At 37.4% G+C, this 24,518-nt stretch overlaps 1 protein-coding gene across 1 annotated transcript; it reads left to right on the top strand.

Moving 5' to 3' along the window:
- Positions 1-53: 53 nt before the first annotated feature.
- LOC117337537 (RNA polymerase II subunit A C-terminal domain phosphatase-like) lies at positions 54-20,371 on the top strand. Its single transcript, XM_033898561.1, has 6 exons — positions 54-255; positions 8,917-9,000; positions 9,520-9,610; positions 9,915-10,040; positions 14,699-14,946; positions 16,938-20,371. The coding sequence occupies exons 1-6, from the start codon at positions 62-64 to the stop codon at positions 18,619-18,621; spliced, it is 2,427 nt and encodes an 808-aa protein (XP_033754452.1). The 5' UTR covers positions 54-61; the 3' UTR covers positions 18,622-20,371.
- The last annotated feature ends 4,147 nt before the right edge of the window (positions 20,372-24,518 follow it).

Below are 24,518 nucleotides of genomic sequence, written 5' to 3' on the forward strand. Positions count from 1 at the left end.
TATTGAATGTTGAAAAACCGGGGTAATAAGATTTCTGCGGAGTTGCAAAATGGAGTCCTCCATGAAAGTTTGCGCTCCACGAGATTGTACTATAAAAATAGTAAAATGGAAAGTTAGAAAGGGTTACAAAGTCTCACATGGTGCTGTTCTGTGTATTTATGATACAGATAATTCAAAGGGACTGAAAATAAAGGCTACAGAAGTTGGGACGGTTGTTGACATATTGGCCAAAGAAGGTGAACTCCTGGAGCCAGGGTAATTTTCTTGAGATTTAATTCATTAATTTGCGGACTGCTTTTTTGTTCTAAAACAATCAAGTTCGTGCTTCATACCAACGTTTTCAACAAATATACGTGTCTGTCTGTCATACTCAGAAAAATATCGCCTAAGGAATAAAACGATTGAATTGTGTACAAGTTCTCATTCAAACGAATGTATGTATTATTCAGTGCGACGCAGCGCTTGAAACCAAAAGGATAATGAATAATGACAAGCACCTTAAAGATATTAGGGTATGTTTAATGGGGTGGCTACTGCGGTGTGACCGTAGAAGCCATCGTAAGTCTAAGGTGATCGAAATTTGGGTCAGTTCCCCTAGTAGTGAAACAGTAGATGATTGTGTGATTCCTTATATTTAATTAGACCGAAAGTTTTAAATTTCAGCTTGCCTGGTCCGAAGGGCTGGTGAGCTTATACTAGAATCTATCATGCAGCGTCCTCCGTTCGTCAACATTTCCATTTGGTCCCTACATTATTGGGCGAAGGGGATCTAAAGTTGTTAAAACGGAGGGTGTGGCTCCCTTGGTGAAATACCTCTTGAAAAGTGGCAGGATTTGGTGTGAAGCATTGTTGGGAGAGCAGCAAAAAGTTGGAAAATAATTGTGATATAACTTAAATGTAGAAACTTGATAAAGACTCTTAGGGACCCTGCAGGTCTGTCCAGCTATAAACTTGAAATGCTACATTAAATGATTTATGAACTGGTTTGCCTGCACAAAAGAACAGGTCCTGGTCTCAAAAAACAGACATTCTGACAATACATAAGTTGGAATACACATTGCACTGCTTTTCCATACACAGAGTTGTAGAATTGTCAACCGCTTTAGTAGCAAAGAATGCTCTTGGTCATCTGCTCCAGTTCACTTTTCACAAACAACTGTCTGGAACATGGAGATTACAGTTAAGCTTAGTCCTTTATACCGCAAGCTTAATTAGTTCTGTATACTGCAACACCTATTCAAGGGTAAATTAAACTTCCGGTATGCGAGTGGGAGAACACGCTTTGTTTATGCTCTCCAATACCATGTAGTTTTCTGCACTTTCTGGAATCACCAGGGCCATGTTGCTGGAATGACTCGATATGTACTGCCATGAAGAGGTACTGTTATTGAAATATTATGTTAAAAATTGACTGATTATATGGAATTTGAGCTTGGTTGATATGTTAACGTGTGTTATATAAACATATAGTGACCACTCAACCGGTTAGTTACCGTGCCATACATGTGTTCACCTTCGTTCTATTTATAGACTTGACACGTACAGGTAAATTGTGAGTGCGTGCATACCTGACTGAACTTTGTTACTACACTTGTTTGTTTACATGCGGTGGTTCATTCACTTAAATTGCTCACATTGCATGTATGGATAGTAGACGGAACCCAGACAATAATAAAAGAGTACGCTCGTTCAGTTCAACATCCACTCCATCTCCAGTAGCGAGATCTTCAAAAAAGAGCAAACCCCATTCTGACTCTCTGTATATCACTAACTACTCATCTACTATGGCCGATACTGATACTGGTTTCGCTAGTCCTCATCACTCTCAGACTGGCCAAAATCCAGGGATCTCAAATCAGCTCCTGTCCCAGACAATGGTTCAATCTCCACAGATGGTGCCAATGGTTCAATCTCCGCAGATGGTGCCAATGATGAATTACCAACAGCCCTCTGGGTCCTCTCTAACAAATAACGATATCAAGCGCATTGCGATTGCTGTTCGTGAAATCCTTTTACCAGATATCGGTAACATTGTTGACAAGCATATTGCTCCTCTATTTAATCGTGTTTCTTCCCTGGAAGCTGAAAACGCCGAGTTACGTCTAAAACTAGATGATTTGGAACAATATGGCCGGAGAACACTAGTTCGATTTTCAGGTTTTCCTGAAAACGAGCGGGAAGACACCACCTCTACCGTTCTTGATGCTGCTACCTCCTGTGGTGTTGATTTGAGCGTAGATGATATTGAGCGTTCACACAGAGTTGGAAAAGCTGGCCGAGGTAAGCCTCGGCAGATCATTATGAGGCTGAAGTCTGTTGACAGCAAATTCAAACTGTTAAAATCCAGCCGAAACTTTCGTAACGAACCATCATTCAAAGGTATATCGGTTAATGAAGATCTCACTAGATATCGCGACGAATTGGCCTTTCTGGCAAGGAGACTTGTCAGAACTAAATCTATTCTTCAGACATGGACAACAAATGGAAAGATTTTGGTAAAGGACAAGTCTTCCAGACTACACACTATACGAACTGAGCACGACTTGGTGCCATTTGGTCATGTCATTGAAATGCCAAATGATCACCCTATGTAAAGGCTTATGCCAATCTTGCGGTTAATACATCGGTGTTAGAATGGTAGAGGGATTATTCTGGACTGTTCGCCCCTCTTTCATTGCACCAATTGACCAAATCTTAGTTTTGTGACGTAATAAGTTGTGTCTCAGATCATATTAAAAATATTCACTTTGTTCGTTCCATTCTTATTATCATCTTCACTTGAAATCCTCAATATATGTTACATATAAAATGTACATTTATTTTAAAATTATGGTACATTCACTTGAAATCCTTAATATATGATACATATAAAATGTACATTTACTTTTTTACTACCAATCAGTTAATATATGATTCATTGGAAATGATCAAGTACATCGTAAGCTACGTGTTTATCTCAAGCAATGATGGTTGTTCTATTAATTGACAAATTATGTATGAAAGAGGTAATTTATATTTTAATACTATCACCATACTGTATATAAAATGCTATGTTATTATAAACACCAGATATGGAACTTTCATTTATTCGAAAATGTATTACAAAATGAAATTCCATTCGTACTTCTATAATGGTTTAATCATTATTCCTGATTATCCCTGAAGGCTGATACCCCTTGTATAAGTTTGTGAAATATTACAAAGGTGAAGTCAACGACTAACTCGCCTGACCTTATCCGTTTATCTTTTATCCTGAATTTCAATATAATTATTGTTTCAATAGTTTTTGAAGTATGATGCATATGCTTTTGTTTTTTATCCTTCTGGAAGTTATAATGACATACTTGCTCCCAGTTTAATACCAATCACATAAAATGCAGTTGTATGGGGTTTTGTTTGGGTTATTTTTCTTGATTCAGAAATATACAATTGGTGTGTTCATTGAAAATTATCTAATGTAACGTGAGGTACCATTATACCGCTGCAACAATATTTGGTCTCATAATTATACATTTGAAATTGTGTGTCTATTCATAATAATTGTGTTGGTCATTTTTGAACTAACACATTTTACTAGTGTTATCTTAAACTGTAATAGAATACTCCATTATGTGATCCTTTTGATCATGATTCGTCTGAAATTTAATACTATCACTACATACTTATCTCATATATCATTATGTGATTTCATAGAAACATTTATGAAACCGTCTGATTCATTCATAAATTTATCATAAAAATGTAACCAAGCCTTCGATACTAGTGCTTTTATCTTTGTTTAGAACTAGATATATATGTATGATAAAATATTCTACAGTGTGGTACATTTCATATTAATCTTCCTAATTTGATCTGAACTATTAGGATAAACGTCAAAGTAATAAGGTGTACATATGTAAATACTTTATTTTTTCTTTCGCGTTTCATTATGTTTGACTTGAGCTTTGTACATCCACAGATAAGTATGTTGTGTAATATGTAGTCATGAAATGTTTTAAATGGGATGTTTATTTGATTTGCTAACTTTCCGTTTTCAACTCTACATGTATCTTTAGATGTCGAATATGTCATTAACTTGATTACATTTATGATAATCTAAATATTCAGAAGCTTGTATTATGTAATTAGCATTGAGCTCTTGTTCATCTTACACAAATCTTTTTCTACACTTACCAATACCATACTTTAACGATAATTTCCACTGATAAACATCGTATCACTCTACAAATATATAAATGTATTGATACCCTGGTCCGCTCTGATTCCATCCTTAGCATATTTACCTTGATGTTTGCTTTCCTACTTACCTTACTTATACTTTTTCTGTTTCCTTTCTATTCTCGATCCCCTTCTGCCTTGCCTATTATGCCATTGATTTCATTATATGCTGAACTACCAGTTCTTGCACACAGTTCTGATTCTTACATTACCTTATTTGGCATTACATAATGCCAGTTAGTCTAACGCTATATCGTGCTCGAATTGGTAGCTTTAACAACTGTGTTCAGTCCTCAAACTATGTCATCTATTTGAGTATCCTCAAGTCTCTTTGCGTTGGGTTATTACTACTGATTCTATTAATTTGTTTGTCATTTGTTAGATCTCAAATCAATTCCATCCGCAATTTTTGTCATGGTAAGTTCTCGTACAATATTATCTTTTCTTTAGTAGACATTGCTTGTCTGTTTTCTCTCTTTTTTTCGCTTATCCAGTGGCAACTAATATTGTCTGGCGATATTGAAGTAAATCCTGGTCCTTCGTCTCTGAATTCATCTTCATCATCACTTTTTTCAAATATAAGTGATCAGCTTGATCTTGATCGTAACTTTTCTTTCGTCCATCTCAATGTTCAAAGTCTTAATAACAAAGTCGATATACTTTATACCGAACTTAACAAATACTCTATATTATCATTTACTGAGACTTGGCTAAAAGTCACTGATATCTCTCCGGAACTCAGCTTGCCTGGTTACTCTGACCCATTCTGTTACTGTAGGCCTGACTGTATTGGTGGTGGTATATCGGTCTACGTTAAAGATACGATATCTGCAAAACGAAGGCAAGATCTAGAATTACCAACCATAGAATGTGTATGGTTGGAAATAGTTCTTGGCACAGAGAAGTTTTTGTATGGTACTTTTTATAGACCTCCAAATTCTCCAATTATCACCTGGTCTCACATATCTCACTCTGTTGAACAAGCCTTTAACACGGGTATAACTAACATTGTATTTACAGGTGATTTCAACGCTAACTTGTTGGTCGAAAATCAGTCCTCTCACTTGCGAGATATGCTTATTCTCTATAACTTGTCTCAATTAGTAGAATCCTCAACATTTTTTACTGAATCCTCAAACTCACTTTTAGATATTGTGTGTGTTAGTGATAGTAGCATAATTAGTAAATGTATTGTCGGAGAGAGCTTCCTTGACCAACCGGTTAGATACCATTGTCCTACTTTCTGTTCTTTTAATATAACTAAACCGATCCAGCAAAGTTTTAAGCGTAACATTTGGCTCTTCGATGAGGGAAATTACGATTTATTTAGAGGGAAATTGAATGATTTAAACTGGAATACACTGATCGACGTTGATGATATTGATGATTCGGTCAAAAATTTTACAGTCACATTGCTTGCAATTGCTAAAACATGTATACCTAACAAAATTATCACTGTACGATCTAATGAACCACCCTGGATGTCAAATGAAATCAAAAGATTAATTTGTAAACGCAAACGTGCCCACAAAAGAGCCAAACGTTCTCCAACAGATGCTCACTGGACAAGTTTCCGCCAAATTCGTAATAAATGTATCAATTCTATTAAAAAGGCTAAAGTCGCATATGTCAATAACCTCTGTGAAAACCTTCGGAAACCTTCAAATCTCAGTGTGAAGAAGTGGTGGAAAACTGTATACTCATTATTTCCTAATCGTAAAAACTCTTCAATACCCCCACTTCTTCATAATGACACTTGCATCTCTGACGATTTCGAAAAAGCTTGTTTATTCAACGATTTTTTCTGTTCCCAATCTAATATTGATGATACTAACACTGCTTTGCCTAACATTGACTATGGACATAACTATAATCTATCTAATATTAACATAACTGCTACTGATGTTAAGGATGCAATACTGAATCTTGATTGTTCTAAAGCCATTGGTCCTGATCTTGTAAATGCTAGATTACTCAAGGAATCTGCTGATATTATATGTAAACCTCTTTGTTCTTTATTTAACAAATCTCTCGAATCTGGTATCTTTCCTACAGAATGGAAGTCAGCTAATGTCACGCCTGTGCACAAAAAAGAATGTAAATCCATCTTAACTAATTATAGACCTATTTCATTACTTTCCATTATTGGTAAACTCATGGAAAGATGTGTTTATAAATATGTTTACAATTTCTTACATACTCACTCTCTACTCTCCCCTTTCCAATCTGGATTCAGGCGTTGCGATTCACCCATTAATCAACTACTTGCTATCACTCATGATATTTACTCTGCTTTAGATAATGGTAAAGAAATAAGAATGGTATTTTTTGATGTTAGTAAAGCATTCGATCGTGTTTGGCATAAGGGACTTTTATGTAAATTGTCATGTATTGGGATAAGGGGTTCTCTACTAAATTGGTTCAAAAATTATCTTCTTTATCGAAAACAAAGAGTAGTAATTAATGGTAAATTCTCTAATTGGTCAAATGTAAAAGCCGGAGTTCCCCAAGGTTCAATTCTTGGCCCGTTGTTGTTTTTAATATTCATTAACGATATTGTGGAAGACATAAGAGCTAATATAAAGTTATTTGCAGACGATACATCCTTATACGTCATTGTCGATACAGTTAGAAACACTACAGATATTTTAAATCACGATTTAAATAAGATTCATGAATGGTCATCTAAGTGGTTGGTTAAATTTAATCCTGCAAAAACTGAAACCTTATTAATATCTAAAAAGACAAATAACCCACTACATCCTCCATTAACTATGACTAATACCTTACTTACTGCTGTTACCTCACATAAACATCTTGGTTTATTTCTTTCGGAAAATGGTGGGTGGACGGTTCACATAAATTTTCTAAAATCTAAAATTTCACCCAAATTAAATATGCTACGTAGATTTAAGTTTACTTTAGATCGTGCATCACTTCAAACTCTGTATTTTTCTATGATTCGTCCAATTTTTGAATATGGAGACATAATCTGGGACAATCTCTCCAAAGCCCAATCAGACATATTAGAAGATCTTCAATTAGAAGCAGCAAGGATTGTTACTGGTGGAACTAGACTTACTAGTAGGGTAAAACTTTATCTTGAAACAGGCTGGCTTCCACTAGAACAAAGACGCAAACATCACAAGATTATTCACTTTCATAAAATAGTTCATGGTTTCCTTCCCCAGTATCTTCAAGAATTACTTCCTCATCGAAATAATAATATTCATGATCATAACACTAGATTAGGTAATAATTTCCGTCCACCTCCCGGTCGCACAAGCCTTTTCATGAAATCCTTTCTGCCATCTGTAATTAGTCTTTGGAATGCACTTCCTGATGGAATAAAAACCAGTCCCTCAATAACAAAACTAAAATATCATCTAAACGCACAAAATCTTAAAGTCCCACCATATTTTCTTATCGGCAGTAGATTGGGTCAGATTCACCATGCATGATTGAGGATGGAGTGCAGTTCACTAAAATATTATTTGTTTCGTAGGAATCTGGTAAATAGTCCACTTTGCTCCTACTGTCAAGTTGATGAAACTAACGAACATTTTTTATTACATTGTAGACTTTTTTCCGACCTTCGAAATCGTTCCCTCTTTGCCCTAAATCATCCTATTTCGACAGAAATATTACTTTTTGGCAGTAACAACTTAACTTTTGACGAAAATTCCTTGATTTTTAAATGTGTGCAACAATTCATTATCAGCTCCAAGAGATTCGATTAATTCCACGTTTCAACTCTGTATTTATCGTTTTCACAGTTGTATCAGCATGCAGTTCTTTTTAAATGAACAATGGTATCGGCAGTCTCCCTCTTTCTCTTTCCCTCTCATCTTATCATTTCCCACTACCTGTCTCTTTCCAATATAGAGTTATTTCAATATTCATATTCATTCTCCCACTTTGTTACCATGCTAAATTGATGAGTCAATAACGGAGACGGATTAATATAAGTTTTTAAAAAACTTGTTTCTGAATCCATTTCATGCTGTATTTTTTTTCTGATTGTGTCTACTTTTCATGTGTTACCAATGAATGAATAAAATAAAGTTTACATTAAGGGTAAATTCTACATCTGGTATCATTAAAACAAAGAACCAAGGGATGAAGGTTGGCTTTATTCCCGACAAGTTATATCATGGCAAGGAGCTTGTGGATCTTCTTGAGGTCGACTTTGCCAGTATCACATTAGCATTTTCACAGCAAGGATATCAAATTTAAATATGGACTTTAAAGGTTAAACACAATAACATACAATATCGTTAATACAAATGTGCTTCATTCCTGTCTTGGGTACTCGGCTATACCAGTAGGGCTGCCCTTCTATAACTAGTAACAGACTTCTTGCTCCCTTTAAACTCAATCTAGGTCTTTAGGGCACTCTATTACATCCCAGCATACTTGATAGTGTCTTGCCATTTATACGCACAGATATATAATCATGTCACAGAAATAGGAGTTAAAGTGCTTTGAAGTTATCAGTATTCTATATAGAATAAATGGAAGAGGAGATCAGAAGGATTTGGGTCATACTGACAGAAATACTAGCTTTACATGCATACATGTACATGTATTAATAAGTCAAGTTGTTTGACTGAAATGTGATCTATACTATCTACTTATGTTGGTAAATATCTGACTACTAATAGTACTTAGAATTAACTAATGCTGCAACTTTTTCAGATGTCCAGTATTGTTGCTACAGTCGTGCACCCACCCAACCGTGATGAAAGACATGTGTGCAGACTGCGGAGCAGATTTGAGGGAGTAAGTATATTTCTGAGTCCCTATTTTGCATCAAGGGTGAGGATTCAAGAATTTACTTTAACTTAAACAAAACACCAACAGAACACTGTTGATTAAGAGTAAGAATGTTCTCATTACATATAGTATATAGGAAGTTGTACTGACAGAATCGTGTTCCTTAGATGGCTTTCATTTGCTCATTGTTTTTTAGTTGGTAAAACAATTAGAGGTTGGGGAGTTAAATTGAATTTCTTTTGATAACACCATTTATAAATTTTGGGGAAGTGATGAAAAAAGTTTATGTGGCACCTTTGGAGTAATGTCCCAACAAAAACACCTATGATTTATTTTTAAATATATAAATATTACAATCTGAATATAGAAACAGTTATGTCTGTGTTCAGAATTAAATAAGCTACCCTTGTTGATAGTGTTCTGACCTTTTAAACATATAGTGCAGGATCTTATGGGAGGCCAGCAGTGGACATGTATTGCTTCACCATCATGGCATGGTTACCCAATAAACTTGTTTATTTATAGAGAGGCTGGTTTGGCAGGCGATCGCAGAGCTCCAGTATCTGCTTCTGTAGCAATGATTCACAGTATCCCTGAACTTATAGTCAGTGAAGAGGTAAGTGGTATCAGTACAGGTTTAGTATTTTAGTCAGTAAAGAGGTCAGTAGTATCAGTACAGGTTTAGTATTTTAGTCAGTAAAGAGGTCAGTAGTATCAGTACAGGTTTAGTATTTTAGTCAGTAAAGAGGTCAGTAGTATCAGTACATGTTTAGTATTTTATCACTATGTGCATCATTTGAATGTTCTTACATGTATGGTAGTGGAGAACTCCAGATTTATAATCCTATGCCATACCTCAAATAAAGCCCCACACCTCATAGGACATTTTTGTTTGTTAATGTGTTGATTATTGATTGCAGCAAGCTCTGGAGCTGGGGAAGGCAGACGAGGATAGATTGTTAAAAAACAGGAAGTTAGTGTTGCTGGTCGATCTGGATCAAACACTTATCCATACCACTAATGACAATATTCCTGCTAATCTCAAGGTAAAGATATTCATACCACTAATGACAATATTCCTGTTAATCTCAAGGTAAAGATATCCATACCACTAATGACAATATTCCTGTTACTCTCAAGGTAAAGATATTCATACCACTAATGACAATATTCCTGTTAATCTAAAGATATCCATACCACTAATGACAATATTCCTGTTAATCTCCAGGTAAAGATATTCATACCACTAATGACAATATTCCTGTTAATCTCAAGGTAAAGATATCCATACCACTAATGACAATATTCCTGTTAATCTCAAGGTAAAGATATCCATACCACTAATGACAATATTCCTGTTAATCTCAAGGTAAAGATATCCATACCACTAATGACAATATTCCTGTTAATCTCAAGGTAAAGATATCCACACCACTAATGACAATATTCCTGTTAATCTCAAGGTAAAGATACATTTATAATCATGTACATTGGTTTATAAACTGTCTATTAAAGTAAAGATATAAATCACTGATTCGTAACTGTTGGTTTATAAACTATCTATTAAAGTAAAGATATAAATCACTGATTCGTAACTGTTGGTTTATAAACTGTCTATTAAAGTAAAGATATAAATCACTGATTCGTAACTGTTGGTTTATAAACTATCTATTAAAGTAAAGATATAAATCACTGATTCGTAACTGTTGGTTTATAAACTGTCTAATAAAGTAAAGATATAAATCACTGTCTAGGAACTGTTGGTTTATAAACTGTCTATTAAAGTAAAGATATAAATCACTGACTAGGAACTGTCGGTTTATAAACTGTCTAATAAAGTAAAGATATAAATCACTGACTAGGAACTGTTGGTTTATAAACTGTCTAATAAAGTAAAGATATAAATCACTGACTCGTAACTGTTCTACATTTAAAAATGATATAGTGTAGAACCTGGAAAGCTTATTCTGATGTGTGGTATGTAAGTACCCTCCTGATACTGCCACTGTTTGTCCACGCTGATTATGGCAGTATAACAAGGGTAACAATAGTATAAAAAAATTGCCAACTTTCATCTATAAGATCGGAATGAAATTCTGAATTAATCGTCCATGGGAAAGTTTTAATGCCATTTTACCGTTTAATATGTGTTTGATCTGTAAATCTCATAAGGCAGAAAAGTGATTGGTGTTATGCTGGTTTGAAGCTTGATGTCTAACTTAAGAAATGTTCTCCATTGATTCTCCATCCAGAATGGAAAAAGGCAAACTTTGACATACAAGTGTATAAAACTAGCACAATATCAGTGGTAATCACACATTGTTTTATTACAGAACCAACAGGTATCTATATACACTTTTGTATAGCTTTCAATCTTTATAGTAAAAGAAATTGCAAAAACTTAACTTTTTCCTGTGCCACTAAAAACGGGAATTTCCATTTGTCTAAAAATAGAACATTAAACAACAACCATATTGGCATTAACATCAAGGGAAATATATATTGATTTAGAACTGTTATATTTTAAAGCACACGGAGAATAGCGGTATGTGAAGATGGCAAATTTATGAAGGGAATTTATACATTGAGGAAATCTGCTCTAAGGGTTAAGTTGGTAGAGTACGAGAGTGGCGGTAGTATCTGGTGGTAATGGACTAGTTGGTGGAGTACGAGAGTGGCGGTAGTATCTGGTGGTAATGGACTAGTTGGTGGAGTACAAGAGTGGCGGTAGTATCTGGTGGTATAGACTAGTTGGTGGAGTACGAGAGTGGCGGTAGTATCTGGTGGTAATGGACTAGTTGGTGGAGTACGAGAGTGGCAGTAGTATCTGGTGGTAATGGACTAGTTGGTGGAGTACGAGAGTGGCGGTAGTATCTGGTGGTAATGGACTAGTTGGTGGAGTACGAGAGTGGCGGTAGTATCTGGTGGTAATGGACTAGTTGGTTGAGTACGAGAGTGGCGGTAGTATCTGGTGGTAATGGACTAGTTGGTAGAGTACGAGAGTGGCGGTAGTATCTGGTGGTAATAGACTTGTTGGTGGAGTACGAGAGTGGCGGTAGTATCTGGTGGTAATGGACTAGTTGGTGGAGTACGAGAGTGGCGGTAGTATCTGGTGGTATAGACTAGTTGGTGGAGTACGAGAGTGGCGGTAGTATCTGGTGGTAATAGACTAGTTGGTGGAATACGAGAGTGGAGATAGTATCTGGTGGTAATAGACTAGTTGGTGGAGTACGAGAGTGGCGGTAGTATCTGGTGGTAATGGACTAGTTGGTGGAGTGCGAGAGTGGAGATAGTATCTGGTGGTATAGACTAGTTGGTGGAGTACGAGAGTGGTGGTAGTATCTGGTGGTATAGACTAGTTGGTGGAGTACACGAGTGGCGGTAGTATCTGGTGGTATAGACTAGTTGGTGGAGTGCGAGAGTGGCGGTAGTATCTGGTGGTAATAGACTAGTTGGTGGAGTACGAGAGTGGCGGTAGTATCTGGTGGTAATAGACTAGTTGGTGGAGTATGAGAGTGGCGGTAGTATCTGGTTGTAATAGACTAGTTGGTGGAGTACGAGAGTGGCGGTAGTATCTTGTGGTATAGACTAGTTGGTGGAGTACGAGAGTGGCGGTAGTATCTGGTGGTAATAGACTAGTTGGTGGAGTACGAGAGTGGCGGTAGTATCTGGTGGTAATAGACTAGTTGGTGGAGTACGAGAGTGGCGGTAGTATCTGGTGGTAATGGACTATTTGGTGGAGTACGAGAGTGGCGGTAGTATCTGGTGGTAATAGACTAGTTGGTAGAGTACGAGAGTGGCGGTAGTATCTGTTGGTAATGGACTAGTTGGTGGAGTACAAGAGTGGCGGTAGTATCTGGTGGTAATGGACTAGTTGGTGGAGTACGAGAGTGGCGGTAGTATCTGGTGGTAATAGACTAGTTGGTGGAGTGCGAGAGTGGAGATAGTATCTGGTGGTATAGACTAGTTGGTGGAGTACGAGAGTGGCGGTAGTATCTGGTGGTAATAGACTAGTTGGTGGAGTACAAGAGTGGCGGTAGTATCTGGTGGTAATGGACTAGTTGGTGGAGTACGAGAGTGGCGGTAGTATCTGGTGGTAATGGACTAGTTGGTGGAGTACGAGAGTGGCGGTAGTATCTGGTGGTAATGGACTAGTTGGTGGAGTACGAGAGTGGCGGTAGTATCTGGTTGTAATAGACTAGTTGGTGGAGTACGAGAGTGGCGGTAGTATCTGGTGGTATAGACTAGTTGGTGGAGTACGAGAGTGGCGGTAGTATCTGGTGGTATAGACTAGTTGGTGGAGTACGAGAGTGGCGGTAGTATCTGGTGGTATAGACTAGTTGGTGGAGTACGAGAGTGGCGGTAGTATCTGGTGGTATAGACTAGTTGGTGGAGTACGAGAGTGGCGGTAGTATCTGGTGGTAATGGACTAGTTGGTGGAGTACGAGAGTGGAGATAGTATCTGGTGGTATAGACTAGTTGGTGGAGTACGAGAGTGGCGGTAGTATCTGGTGGTATAGACTAGTTGGTGGAGTACGAGAGTGGCGGTAGTATCTGGTGGTATAGACTAGTTGGTGGAGTACGAGAGTGGCGGTAGTATCTGGTGGTATAGACTAGTTGGTGGAGTACGAGAGTGGGGGTAGTATCTGTTGGTATAGACTAGTTGGTGGAGTACGAGAGTGGCGGTAGTATCTGGTGGTATAGACTAGTTGGTGGAGTACGAGAGTGGCGGTAGTATCTGGTGGTAATGGACTAGTTGGTGGAGTACGAGAGTGGCGGTAGTATCTGGTGGTAATGGACTAGTTGGTGGAGTACGAGAGTGGCGGTAGTATCTGGTGGTAATGGACTAGTTGGTGGAGTACGAGAGTGGCGGTAGTATCTGGTGGTATAGACTAGTTGGTGGAGTACGAGAGTGGCGGTAGTATCTGGTGGTAATAGACTAGTTGGTGGAGTACAAGAGTGGCGGTAGTATCTGGTGGTAATGGACTAGTTGGTAGAGTACGAGAGTGGCGGTAGTATCTGGTGGTATAGACTAGTTGGTGGAGTGCGAGAGTGGCGGTAGTATCTGATGGTAATAGACTAGTTGGTGAAGTACGAGAGTGGCGGTAGTATCTGGTGGTAATAGACTAGTTGGTGGAGTACGAGAGTGGCGGTAGTATCTGTTGGTATAGACTAGTTGGTGGAGTGCGAGAGTGGCGGTAGTATCTGGTGGTAATAGACTAGTTGGTGGAGTGCGAGAGTGGCGGTAGTATCTGGTGGTAATAGACTAGTTGGTGGAGTATGAGAGTGGCGGTAGTATCTGTTGGTATAGACTAGTTGGTGGAGTACGAGAGTGGCGGTAGTATCTGGTGGTAATAGACTAGTTGGTGGAGTGCGAGAGTGGCGGTAGTATCTGGTGGTAATGGACTAGTTTGTGGAGTACGAGAGTGGTGGTAGTATCTGGTGGTAATAGACTAGTTGGTGGAGTACGAGAGTGGCGGTAGTATCTGGTGGTATTAGACTAGTTGGTGGAGTACGAGAGTGGTGGTAGTATCTGGTGGTATAGACTAGTTGGTGGAGTACGAGAGTGGCGGTAGTATCTGGTGGTAATAGACTAGTTAGTGGAGTACGAGAGTGGCGGTAGTATCTGGTGGTAATAGACCAAGGGAGAGTATTGTATATTCTTATAATGTATGAGTAACAAGACATTTTCTGTTGGTTTCAGGATGTTAATCATTTTCAACTTCCTCATGGTAATTCCCAGATGTGGTACCACACACGTATCAGGCCTCAGACGCTGCACTTCCTGGAAACTGTCTCCAAGATGTATGAGCTACACATCTGCACTTTTGGCGTGCGCATGTACGCCCACACAATAGCTCGCTTCCTCGACCCAGAGGGAAAGTTTTTCTCGCATCGCATCCTATCCAGGGATGAGTGTTTCAACCAAAATTCAAAGACAGCAAACCTTAAGTAAATAGTTCTTTAATATATATAATTGTCACATTCCCCCACCCCAGTTCTGTCACATCCTATCCCGTTGGGTCCTGTTGGAATCAAAGCGTATCTCGAGAACCCTCTAACAGAGTTTGTTCATATTTACGCAATAGTATGATATCGTAACTTAAAACTTATTTACATGATCACATTCTGGTGGTCATTGGTCAAGGTTAAAGGGTCAAAGCTCACATTTGACCCACTTCGGGTGTATTTTCATAGGAGCGGTGGCATTGATGTCCTTCAGACCTTTTTTATGCCTCTGTCATTTTGTAGAAGGTGGGGCATAAAATGTTACCCATGTCCATCTGTCACAGCTTGTCACATCCCATTCTTTATCTGTGACATATCTTGAGGACCCCACAACAGATTTAGTTTACACCATAGTATCATAACATCCTGTTCTACACCTGATTATATTCTCATCATAGGTCAAGGTCAAAGGTCACCTTTTACACCTGCAATAAAAAGAATTTTATGCAAGATATTTCATGAAACCTTCAGCCAATTTTGTGTCATAACACTACACATAATCATATTTTGGTGATTTAAATTATCACAGGTCACATTTGCTTCCTTTTTAAAGAAATACACTTCATACAAATGTCAGATAGGAGAGTGCCTGGATTCATCTCACATACTTCCCTATAGTTGCTTTGATACTTCCTTAAGGACAACATGAACACAGATCACATGTTTACAAAGGAGCAGAGACATTCCTATCTTACAGACATTACCTAGGCTAGGGTTTAATCACTATCACTGTAAAGTTTACTAGTAAATATCGGAGGTCTTCCCTAAATGATTGCGTGATAATCTATCATAGGGAGGTCATGTAAAGTGTTTGTAAAACAGGATGTATTTTTATATTCCGACATTTGCTTGATGTGACAAGGCCATTTGACTCCCTCTGGTGAAAAGGCTTTTTGACTCTCTGCTGACAAGGCCATGTGACTCCTTCTGGTGGCCATTCGACTCCCTCTGGTGACAAGGCCATCTGACTCCCTCTGGTGACAAAGCCATTTGACTCCCTCTGGTGACAAGGACATTTGACTCCCTCTGGTGACAAGGTCATTTGACTCACTCTGATGACAAGGCCATTTGACTCCCTCTGATTACAAGGCCATTTGACTTCCTCTGGTGACAAGGTCGTTGGACTCACTCTGGTGTCAAGGTCGTTTGACTCTATTTGGTGACAATGCCATCTGACTCCCTCTGATGACAGGGCCATTTGACTCCCTCTGGTGACAAGGTCGTTTGACTCTATTTAGTGACAAGGTCGTTTGACTCTATTTAGTGACAAGGCTATTTGACTCCCTCTGGTGACAAGGCTATCTGACTCCCTCTGATGACAAGGCTGTTTGATTCTATTTGGTGACAATGCTATTTGACTCATGACTCCCTCTGATTACAATGCCATTTGACTCCCTCTGGTGACAATGTCGTTGGACTCATTCTGATGACAATGCTATTTGACTTCCTCTGATGACGAGGCCATTTGACTCCCTCTGATGACAAGGCCATTTGACTTCCTCTGATGACGAGGCCATTTGACTCCCTCTGATGACGAGGCCATTTGACTCGCCCTGATGAAATTGCATTTTGACTCACTCTGATTACAATGCTATTTGACTCCCTCTAGTGACAAGGTCATTTGACTCACTCAGATTACAATGCTATTTGACTCCCTCTAGTGACAAGGTCATTTGACTCACTCAGATTACAATGCTATTTGACTCCCTCTAGTGACAAGGTCATTTGACTCACTCAGATTACAATGCTATTTGACTCCCTCTGGTGACAATGCTATTTGACTCCCTCTGATGACAATGCTGTTTGACTCCCTCTGATGACAATGCTATTTGACTCCCTCTGATGACAATGCTGTTTGACTCCCTCTAGTGACAAGGTCATTTGACTCACTCAGATTACAATGCTATTTGACTCCCTACCTTTATGTGTTTCAGAGCCTTGTTTCCGTGTGGTGATTACATGGTGTGTATCATTGATGACAGAGAAGATGTATGGAATTTCTCCCCCAACCTGATCCATGTGAAGCCCTACAGGTTCTTCCAAGGCACTGCTGATATCAACGCTCCGCCAGGAATGACAAAGACAGAAAAAGACAGTGAGCCCATTACACACAAGGTCAGGCGAGTGTCAAGGTCAGAATCAAGGGAGGAGAAGTTAGGAGAGGACAAGAAAGAGGACAGTTCTGAAAGTGTAGATAATGGAGATAAAAACGTGGAAAAGTCAGAAATCAAAATCACAGATAAAAAGTTTGACGGGGACGGTGAAATGAAATCTGATAACACAGATGTGAAATCTGGCTCAGGTGATACTGATGAACATGTGTCTGAGAGATCTGATGAAAGGAAAGACTCTCAGTCAAAATGTGAAACATCTGAACAAGTGTCCATAGAAACAGAGAGTGAAAAATTGTTACTGACAGACGACAAAACTAGTGAGGAAAAAATGGACACCAATAAAAAGGAAGATAACAGTGCAAAAGAAGAAAGTGAAAAGACAGTTGATAAGGATAAAGGAGAGGAGGAGGAAGAGAAAAATGAGGAAATAGAATGGGATGATGATGACGACTACCTCATGTACCTCGAAGAAATTCTCACACGTATCCACAAGGCTTTTTATGATTTGTATGACCAACTACAGAATAAAACCGTCAAGGACAAGTCAGAATACCCAGATCTCAAAAACATTATCCCCTATGTGAAGCGAAAGGTACTTAAGGGTTGTAACATAGTGTTTAGTGGAGTTTTCCCCACCAATATATCACCAGAGAAAAGCAGGGCTTATATTGTCGCCAAATCTTTAGGAGCAAACATTCAAACAAACTTCATTCCAAGAGTTGGCAACAACACAGACGCCACCACACATGTAGTTGCAGCCTTGCTAGGCACAATGAAAGTACGGACTGCTCAGAAAGCTAGAGGTGTTCACATTGTTACTCCTAACTGGTTGTGGAGCTGTGGGGAGAGATACGAGAAGGTAGATGAACGATTGTTCGAGCTGACGGCTATAGGTCCGTCATCACGCAACAGTCCGGAAGTGTTCAACCAAAACACGAGAAATTCAAAACGCAAGGCAGAGGACGGTGGTGAGTTATCTGATGACGACATCATAAAACATTTAGAGAAAAAGACAAAAGTGGCCAATACAGTAGGCAATAGACAGGAGAGATTTTCAGCCAGCTACAATCCCCTCTATGCCTTCTCAGATGATGACATAGCTTGCATGGACAAGGAGGTCGAGGAAATCATGGACGAGTCTGATGGTGATCAGTCGGATGAAGACGATGATGAGAGGGATGCTAGGTTCCGTTCCAAAGTGTTGAGTTCAGAATCAGCACACGAGTCCTCTAGTGAGGAGAGCATGACCGGAGACTTCCCAAGGGGATGGAAGTCAAAGGGCAGGAAGTCAACCTCAAATGAAAACAGTCCATCTCACGACAAAGACCCTGCTGACATCTATGTTGAGGGGGGCGAGGAAAGTGAGAATGAACTAGACAAATTTGAAAAGACAGTTGAAGCCTTCGCAGAAGACAGTGCAAGTGATTCGGACTACGATGAATCAATCGGGTCTGTGGACGATGAAATGGCTGCTGCTGTTGAGAGGGAGTTCCTCTCTCAATAGTGAATGGTCTTATAGACTTGGTTTTCATCAACATTGTTTTTTTGTAGAAAGGAAGTTCCTCTCATGATCAGTAGTTAATGGTGTCAAAGACTTGAATTTCATCAAATTTGTTTATTTTCTTTTTGTATCAATTGTTTTGAATTCATCTTCTGTGTGTTACCCAGACTTTGTTGAAATGCAAAGTAGGAATACTAAGTATTTGCTGAACAATCATTTAGAATTTTACATCTATAGATACAAAAGTCCTACAATTATCAATTTTCTCCGTGAATCTTTTAAGCTGACAATATTATTATAATAAAGCCTTCAGTATGTCGTACTATCATTCTGTAATACACAGTTATTGAAGAAACACAGTGTACACGTTCATAATACTGATAGGTATTTGTTATTTTTGGCATGGTGATTGTTATCAAAGTGTTATCCTATACATGTAGTTTATGTTTCACTATTTTGCTAAAATTATCCTGGGACCTTACTCATACAGTGCTAATTATGACAAATAAGTTTTTTGTAGCCTTGATGTAATTTTTATTTTGTTGCACATTTTTTGAAGTTCTTTTTTGTTATTGATATGTTGAAGGGCAGCAGTGTCATCTATGAACATTAGTAGAGTACATGTGTCATGTTAATAAATGAACAATATTGTATAAAGGCTACATACACCATGATTTTCTACATGTATTTACTTTGCAGTTATTGATAACTTCTGTTTATCTCCCAAGCTACTGAATATTTATATAAACATTTAATGATTAGAAACTTTGTTCTCTTACCTTAGTAACTGAATATTTATATAAACAGTCAGTGATTAGAAACTTTGTTCTCTTTCCTTACTTACTGAATATTTATATAAACATTTAATGATTAGAAACTTTGTTCTCCTTAGTTACTGAATATTTATATAAATATTTAGTGATTAGAAACTTTGTTCTCTTTCCTCAGTTACTGAATATTTATATAAACATTTAATGATTAGAAACTTTGTTCTCTTTCCTCAGTTACTGAATATTTATATAAATATTTAGTGATTAGAAACTTTGTTCTCTTTCCTTATTTACTGAATATTTATATAAACATTTAATGATTAGAAACTTTGTTCTCCTTAGTTACTGAATATTTATATAAACATTTAATGATTAGAAACTTTGTTCTCCTTAGTTATTGAATATTTATATAAACATTTAATGATTAGAAACTTTGTTCTCTTTCCTTAGTTACTGAATATTTATATAAATATTTAGTGATTAGAAACTTTGTTCTCTTTCCTTAGTTACTGAATATTTATGTAAACATTTAATGATTAGAAACTTTGTTCTCCTTAGTTATTGAATATTTATATAAACATTTAATGATTAGAAACTTTGTTCTCTTTCCTTAGTTACTGAATATTTATATAAATATTTAGTGATTAGAAACTTTGTTCTCTTTCCTTAGTTACTGAATATTTATATAAACATTTAATGATTAGAAACTTTGTTCTCCTTAGTTACTGAATATTTATATAAACATTCAGATTGATTGGTAGCTTTGTTTCAGTCATTAAAGTTGATATTTGCCACACATTTTTTATATACTGGATACCAGTATGTAGACCATTGGTTCTGTGTTACATGTGATGTAAAATGCTGTAGAGATTACTATGTTGCAGTTATGTTTACAATTGTTGATGGTAAAAAGTTCGCCCATGATTTTCTGTCAACAGAATTACACTACTTATTTTTTCATAATAAAATATTCTTGCAGCAGATCTAAAGTATTTGATGTATATATTTAGATTAATTAGTCCTGGATATAACTGGCTGTCAAAACAGCTTGGATGTTTACAATATACAAAATGTAGTCCCCATAATTTACATATTTGTCACCCATAGGGTGTGGTTACTCTGTCAACATTATAGTGTGATTACTCTGTCACCATTATAGTGTGATTACTCCGTCACCATTATAGTGTGGTTACTCCGTCACCATTATAGTGTGGTTACTGTGTCACCATTATAGTGTGATTACTCTGTCACTATTATAGTGTGATTACTCTGTCACCATTATAGTGTGATTACTCTGTCACCATTATAGTGTGATTACTCTGTCACCATTATAGTGTGATTACTCTGTCACCATTATAGTGTGATTACTGTGTCACCATTATAGTGTGATTACTCTGTCACCATTATAGTGTGATTACTCTGTCACCATTATAGTGTGGTTACTCTGTCACCATTATAGTGTGATTACTCTGTCACCATTATAGTGTGATTACTCTGTCACCATTATAGTGTGGTTACTCTGTCACCATTATAGTATTATTACTCTGTCACCATTATAGTGTGATTACTCTGTCACCATTATAGTGTGATTACTCTGTCACCATTATAGTGTGATTACTCTGTCACCATTATAGTGTGATTACTCTGTCACCATTATAGTGTGATTACTCTGTCACCATTATAGTGTGATTACTCTGTCACCATTATAGTGTGATTACTCTGTCACCATTATAGTGTGATTACTCTGTCACCATTATAGTGTGATTACTGTGTCACCATTATAGTGTGATTACTGTGTCACCATTATAGTATTATTACTCTGTCACCATTATAGTGTGATTACTGTGTCACCATTATAGTGTGATTACTCTGTCACCATTATAGTGTGATTACTGTGTCACCATTATAGTGTGATTACTGTGTCACCATTATAGTGTGATTACTGTGTCACCATTATAGTGTGATTACTGTGTCACCATTATAGTGTGATTACTGTGTCACCATTATAGTGTGATTACTCTGTCACCATTATAGTGTGGTTACTCTGTCACCATTATAGTGTGATTACTCTGTCACCATTATAGTGTGATTACTCTGTCACCATTATAGTGTGATTACTCTGTCACCATTATAGTGTGATTACTCTGTCACCATTATAGTGTGATTACTCTGTCACCATTATAGTGTGATTACTCTGTCACCATTATAGTGTGATTACTCTGTCACCATTATAGTGTGATTAATCTGTCACCATTATAGTGTGGTTACTCTGTCACCATTATAGTGTGATTTCTCTGTCACCATTATAGTGTGATTACTGTGTCACCATTATAGTGTGATTACTGTGTCACCATTATAGTGTGGTTACTCTGTCACCATTATAGTGTGATTACTCTGTCACCATTATAGTGTGATTACTGTGTCACCATTATAGTGTGATTACTGTGTCACCATTATAGTGTGATTACTCTGTCACCATTATAGTGTGATTACTCTGTCACCATTATAGTGTGATTACTCTGTCACCATTATAGTGTGATTACTCTGTCACCATTATAGTGTGATTACTCTGTCACCATTATAGTGTGATTACTGTGTCACCATTATAGTGTGGTTACTCTGTCACCATTATAGTGTGATTTCTCTGTCACCATTATAGTGTGATTACTCTGTCACCATTATAGTGTGATTACTCTGTCACCGTTATAGTGTGATTACTCTGTCACCGTTATAGTGTGATTACTCTGTCACCATTATAGTGTGGTTACTGTGTCACCATTATAGTGTGATTACTGTGTCACCATTATAGTGTGATTACTGTGTCACCATTATAGTGTGATTACTGTGTCACCATTATAGTGTGATTACTGTGTCACCGTTATAGTGTGATTACTCTGTCACCATTATAGTGTGATTACTCTGTCACCATTATAGTGTGATTACTGTGTCACCATTATAGTGTGATTACTGTGTCACCATTATAGTGTGATTACTCTGTCACCATTATAGTGTGATTACTCCGTCACCATTATAGTGTGATTACTCTGATCTGTCACCATTATAGTGTGATTACTCCGTCACCATTATAGTGTGATTACTCTGTCACCATTATAGTGTGATTACTGTGTCACCATTATAGTGTGATTACTCCGTCACCATTATAGTGTGATTACTCTGTCACCATTATAGTGTGATTACTCTGTCACCATTAAAGTGTGATTACTATGTCACCATTATAGTGTGATTACTCTGTCACCATTATAGTGTGATTACTATGTCACCATTATAGTGTGATTACTGTGTCACCATTATAGTGTGATTACTGTGTCACCATTATAGTGTGGTTACTCTGTCACCATTATAGTGTGATTACTCGGTCACCCTTAAGTATTATTACTCTGTCACCATTATAGTATTATTACTCTGTCACCATTATAGTGTGATTACTCTGTCACCATTATAGTGTGATTACTCTGTCACCATTATAGTGTGGTTACTCTGTCACCGTTATAGTGTGATTACTCTGTCACCATTATAGTGTGATTACTCCGTCACCATTATAGTGTGATTACTCTGTCACCATTATAGTGTGGTTACTCTGTCACCATTATAGTGTGATTACTGTGTCACCATTATAGTGTGATTACTGTGTCACCATTATAGTATTATTACTCTGTCACCATTATAGTGTGATTACTCTGTCACCATTATAGTGTGATTACTCTGTCACCATTATAGTGTGGTTACTCTGTCACCATTATAGTGTGATTACTCTGTCACCATTATAGTGTGATTACTCTGTCACCATTATAGTATTATTACTCTGTCACCATTATAGTGTGATTACTCTGTCACCATTATAGTGTGATTACTCTGTCACCATTATAGTGTGGTTACTCTGTCACCATTATAGTGTGGTTACTCTGTCACCGTTATAGTGTGGTTACTGTGTCACCATTATAGTGTGGTTACTCTGTCACCGTTATAGTGTGGTTACTGTGTCACCATTATAGTGTGATTACTCTGTCACCATTATAGTATTATTACTCTGTCACCATTATAGTGTGATTACTCTGTCACCATTATAGTATTATTACTCTGTCACCATTATAGTATTATTACTCTGTCACCATTATAGTGTGATTACTCTGTCACCATTATAGTGTGATTACTCTGTCACCATTATAGTGTGATTACTCTGTCACCATTATAGTGTGATTACTGTGTCACCGTTATAGTGTGATTACTCTGTCACCATTATAGTGTGATTACTCTGTCACCATTATAGTGTGATTACTCTGTCACCATTATAGTGTGGTTACTCTGTCACCATTATAGTGTGATTACTCTGTCACCATTATAGTGTGATTACTCTGTCACCATTATAGTGTGATTACTCTGTCACCATTATAGTGTGGTTACTCTGTCACCATTATAGTGTGATTACTCTGTCACCATTATAGTGTGATTACTCTGTCACCATTATAGTGTGATTACTCTGTCACCATTATAGTGTGATTACTCTGTCACCATTATAGTGTGATTACTCTGTCACCATTATAGTATTATTACTCTGTCACCATTATAGTGTGGTTACTCTGTCACCATTATAGTGTGATTACTCGGTCACCATTATAGTGTGATTACTCTGTCACCATTATAGTGTGATTACTCTGTCACCATTATAGTGTGATTACTGTGTCACCATTATAGTGTGATTACTGTGTCACCATTATAGTGTGATTACTGTGTCACCATTATAGTGTGATTACTCTGTCACCATTATAGTGTGGTTACTGTGTCACCATTATAGTGTGATTACACTGTCACCATTATAGTGTGATTACACTGTCACCATTATAGTGTGATTACTATGTCAACATTATAGTGTGATTACTCTGTCACCATTATAGTATTATTACTCTGTCACCATTATAGTGTGATTACTCTGTCACCATTATAGTGTGGTTACTCTGTCACCATTATAGTGTGATTACTCTGTCACCATTATAGTGTGATTACTCTGTCACCATTATAGTGTGATTACTCTGTCACCATTATAGTGTGATTACTCTGTCACCATTATAGCATAATCGATAGTTGAAATTTCTTTGTTCCTCTCTTAATTAC

This window comes from Pecten maximus, chromosome 11 (genome assembly GCF_902652985.1).
Source record: "Pecten maximus chromosome 11, xPecMax1.1, whole genome shotgun sequence".
NCBI lineage: Eukaryota > Metazoa > Mollusca > Bivalvia > Pectinida > Pectinidae > Pecten > Pecten maximus.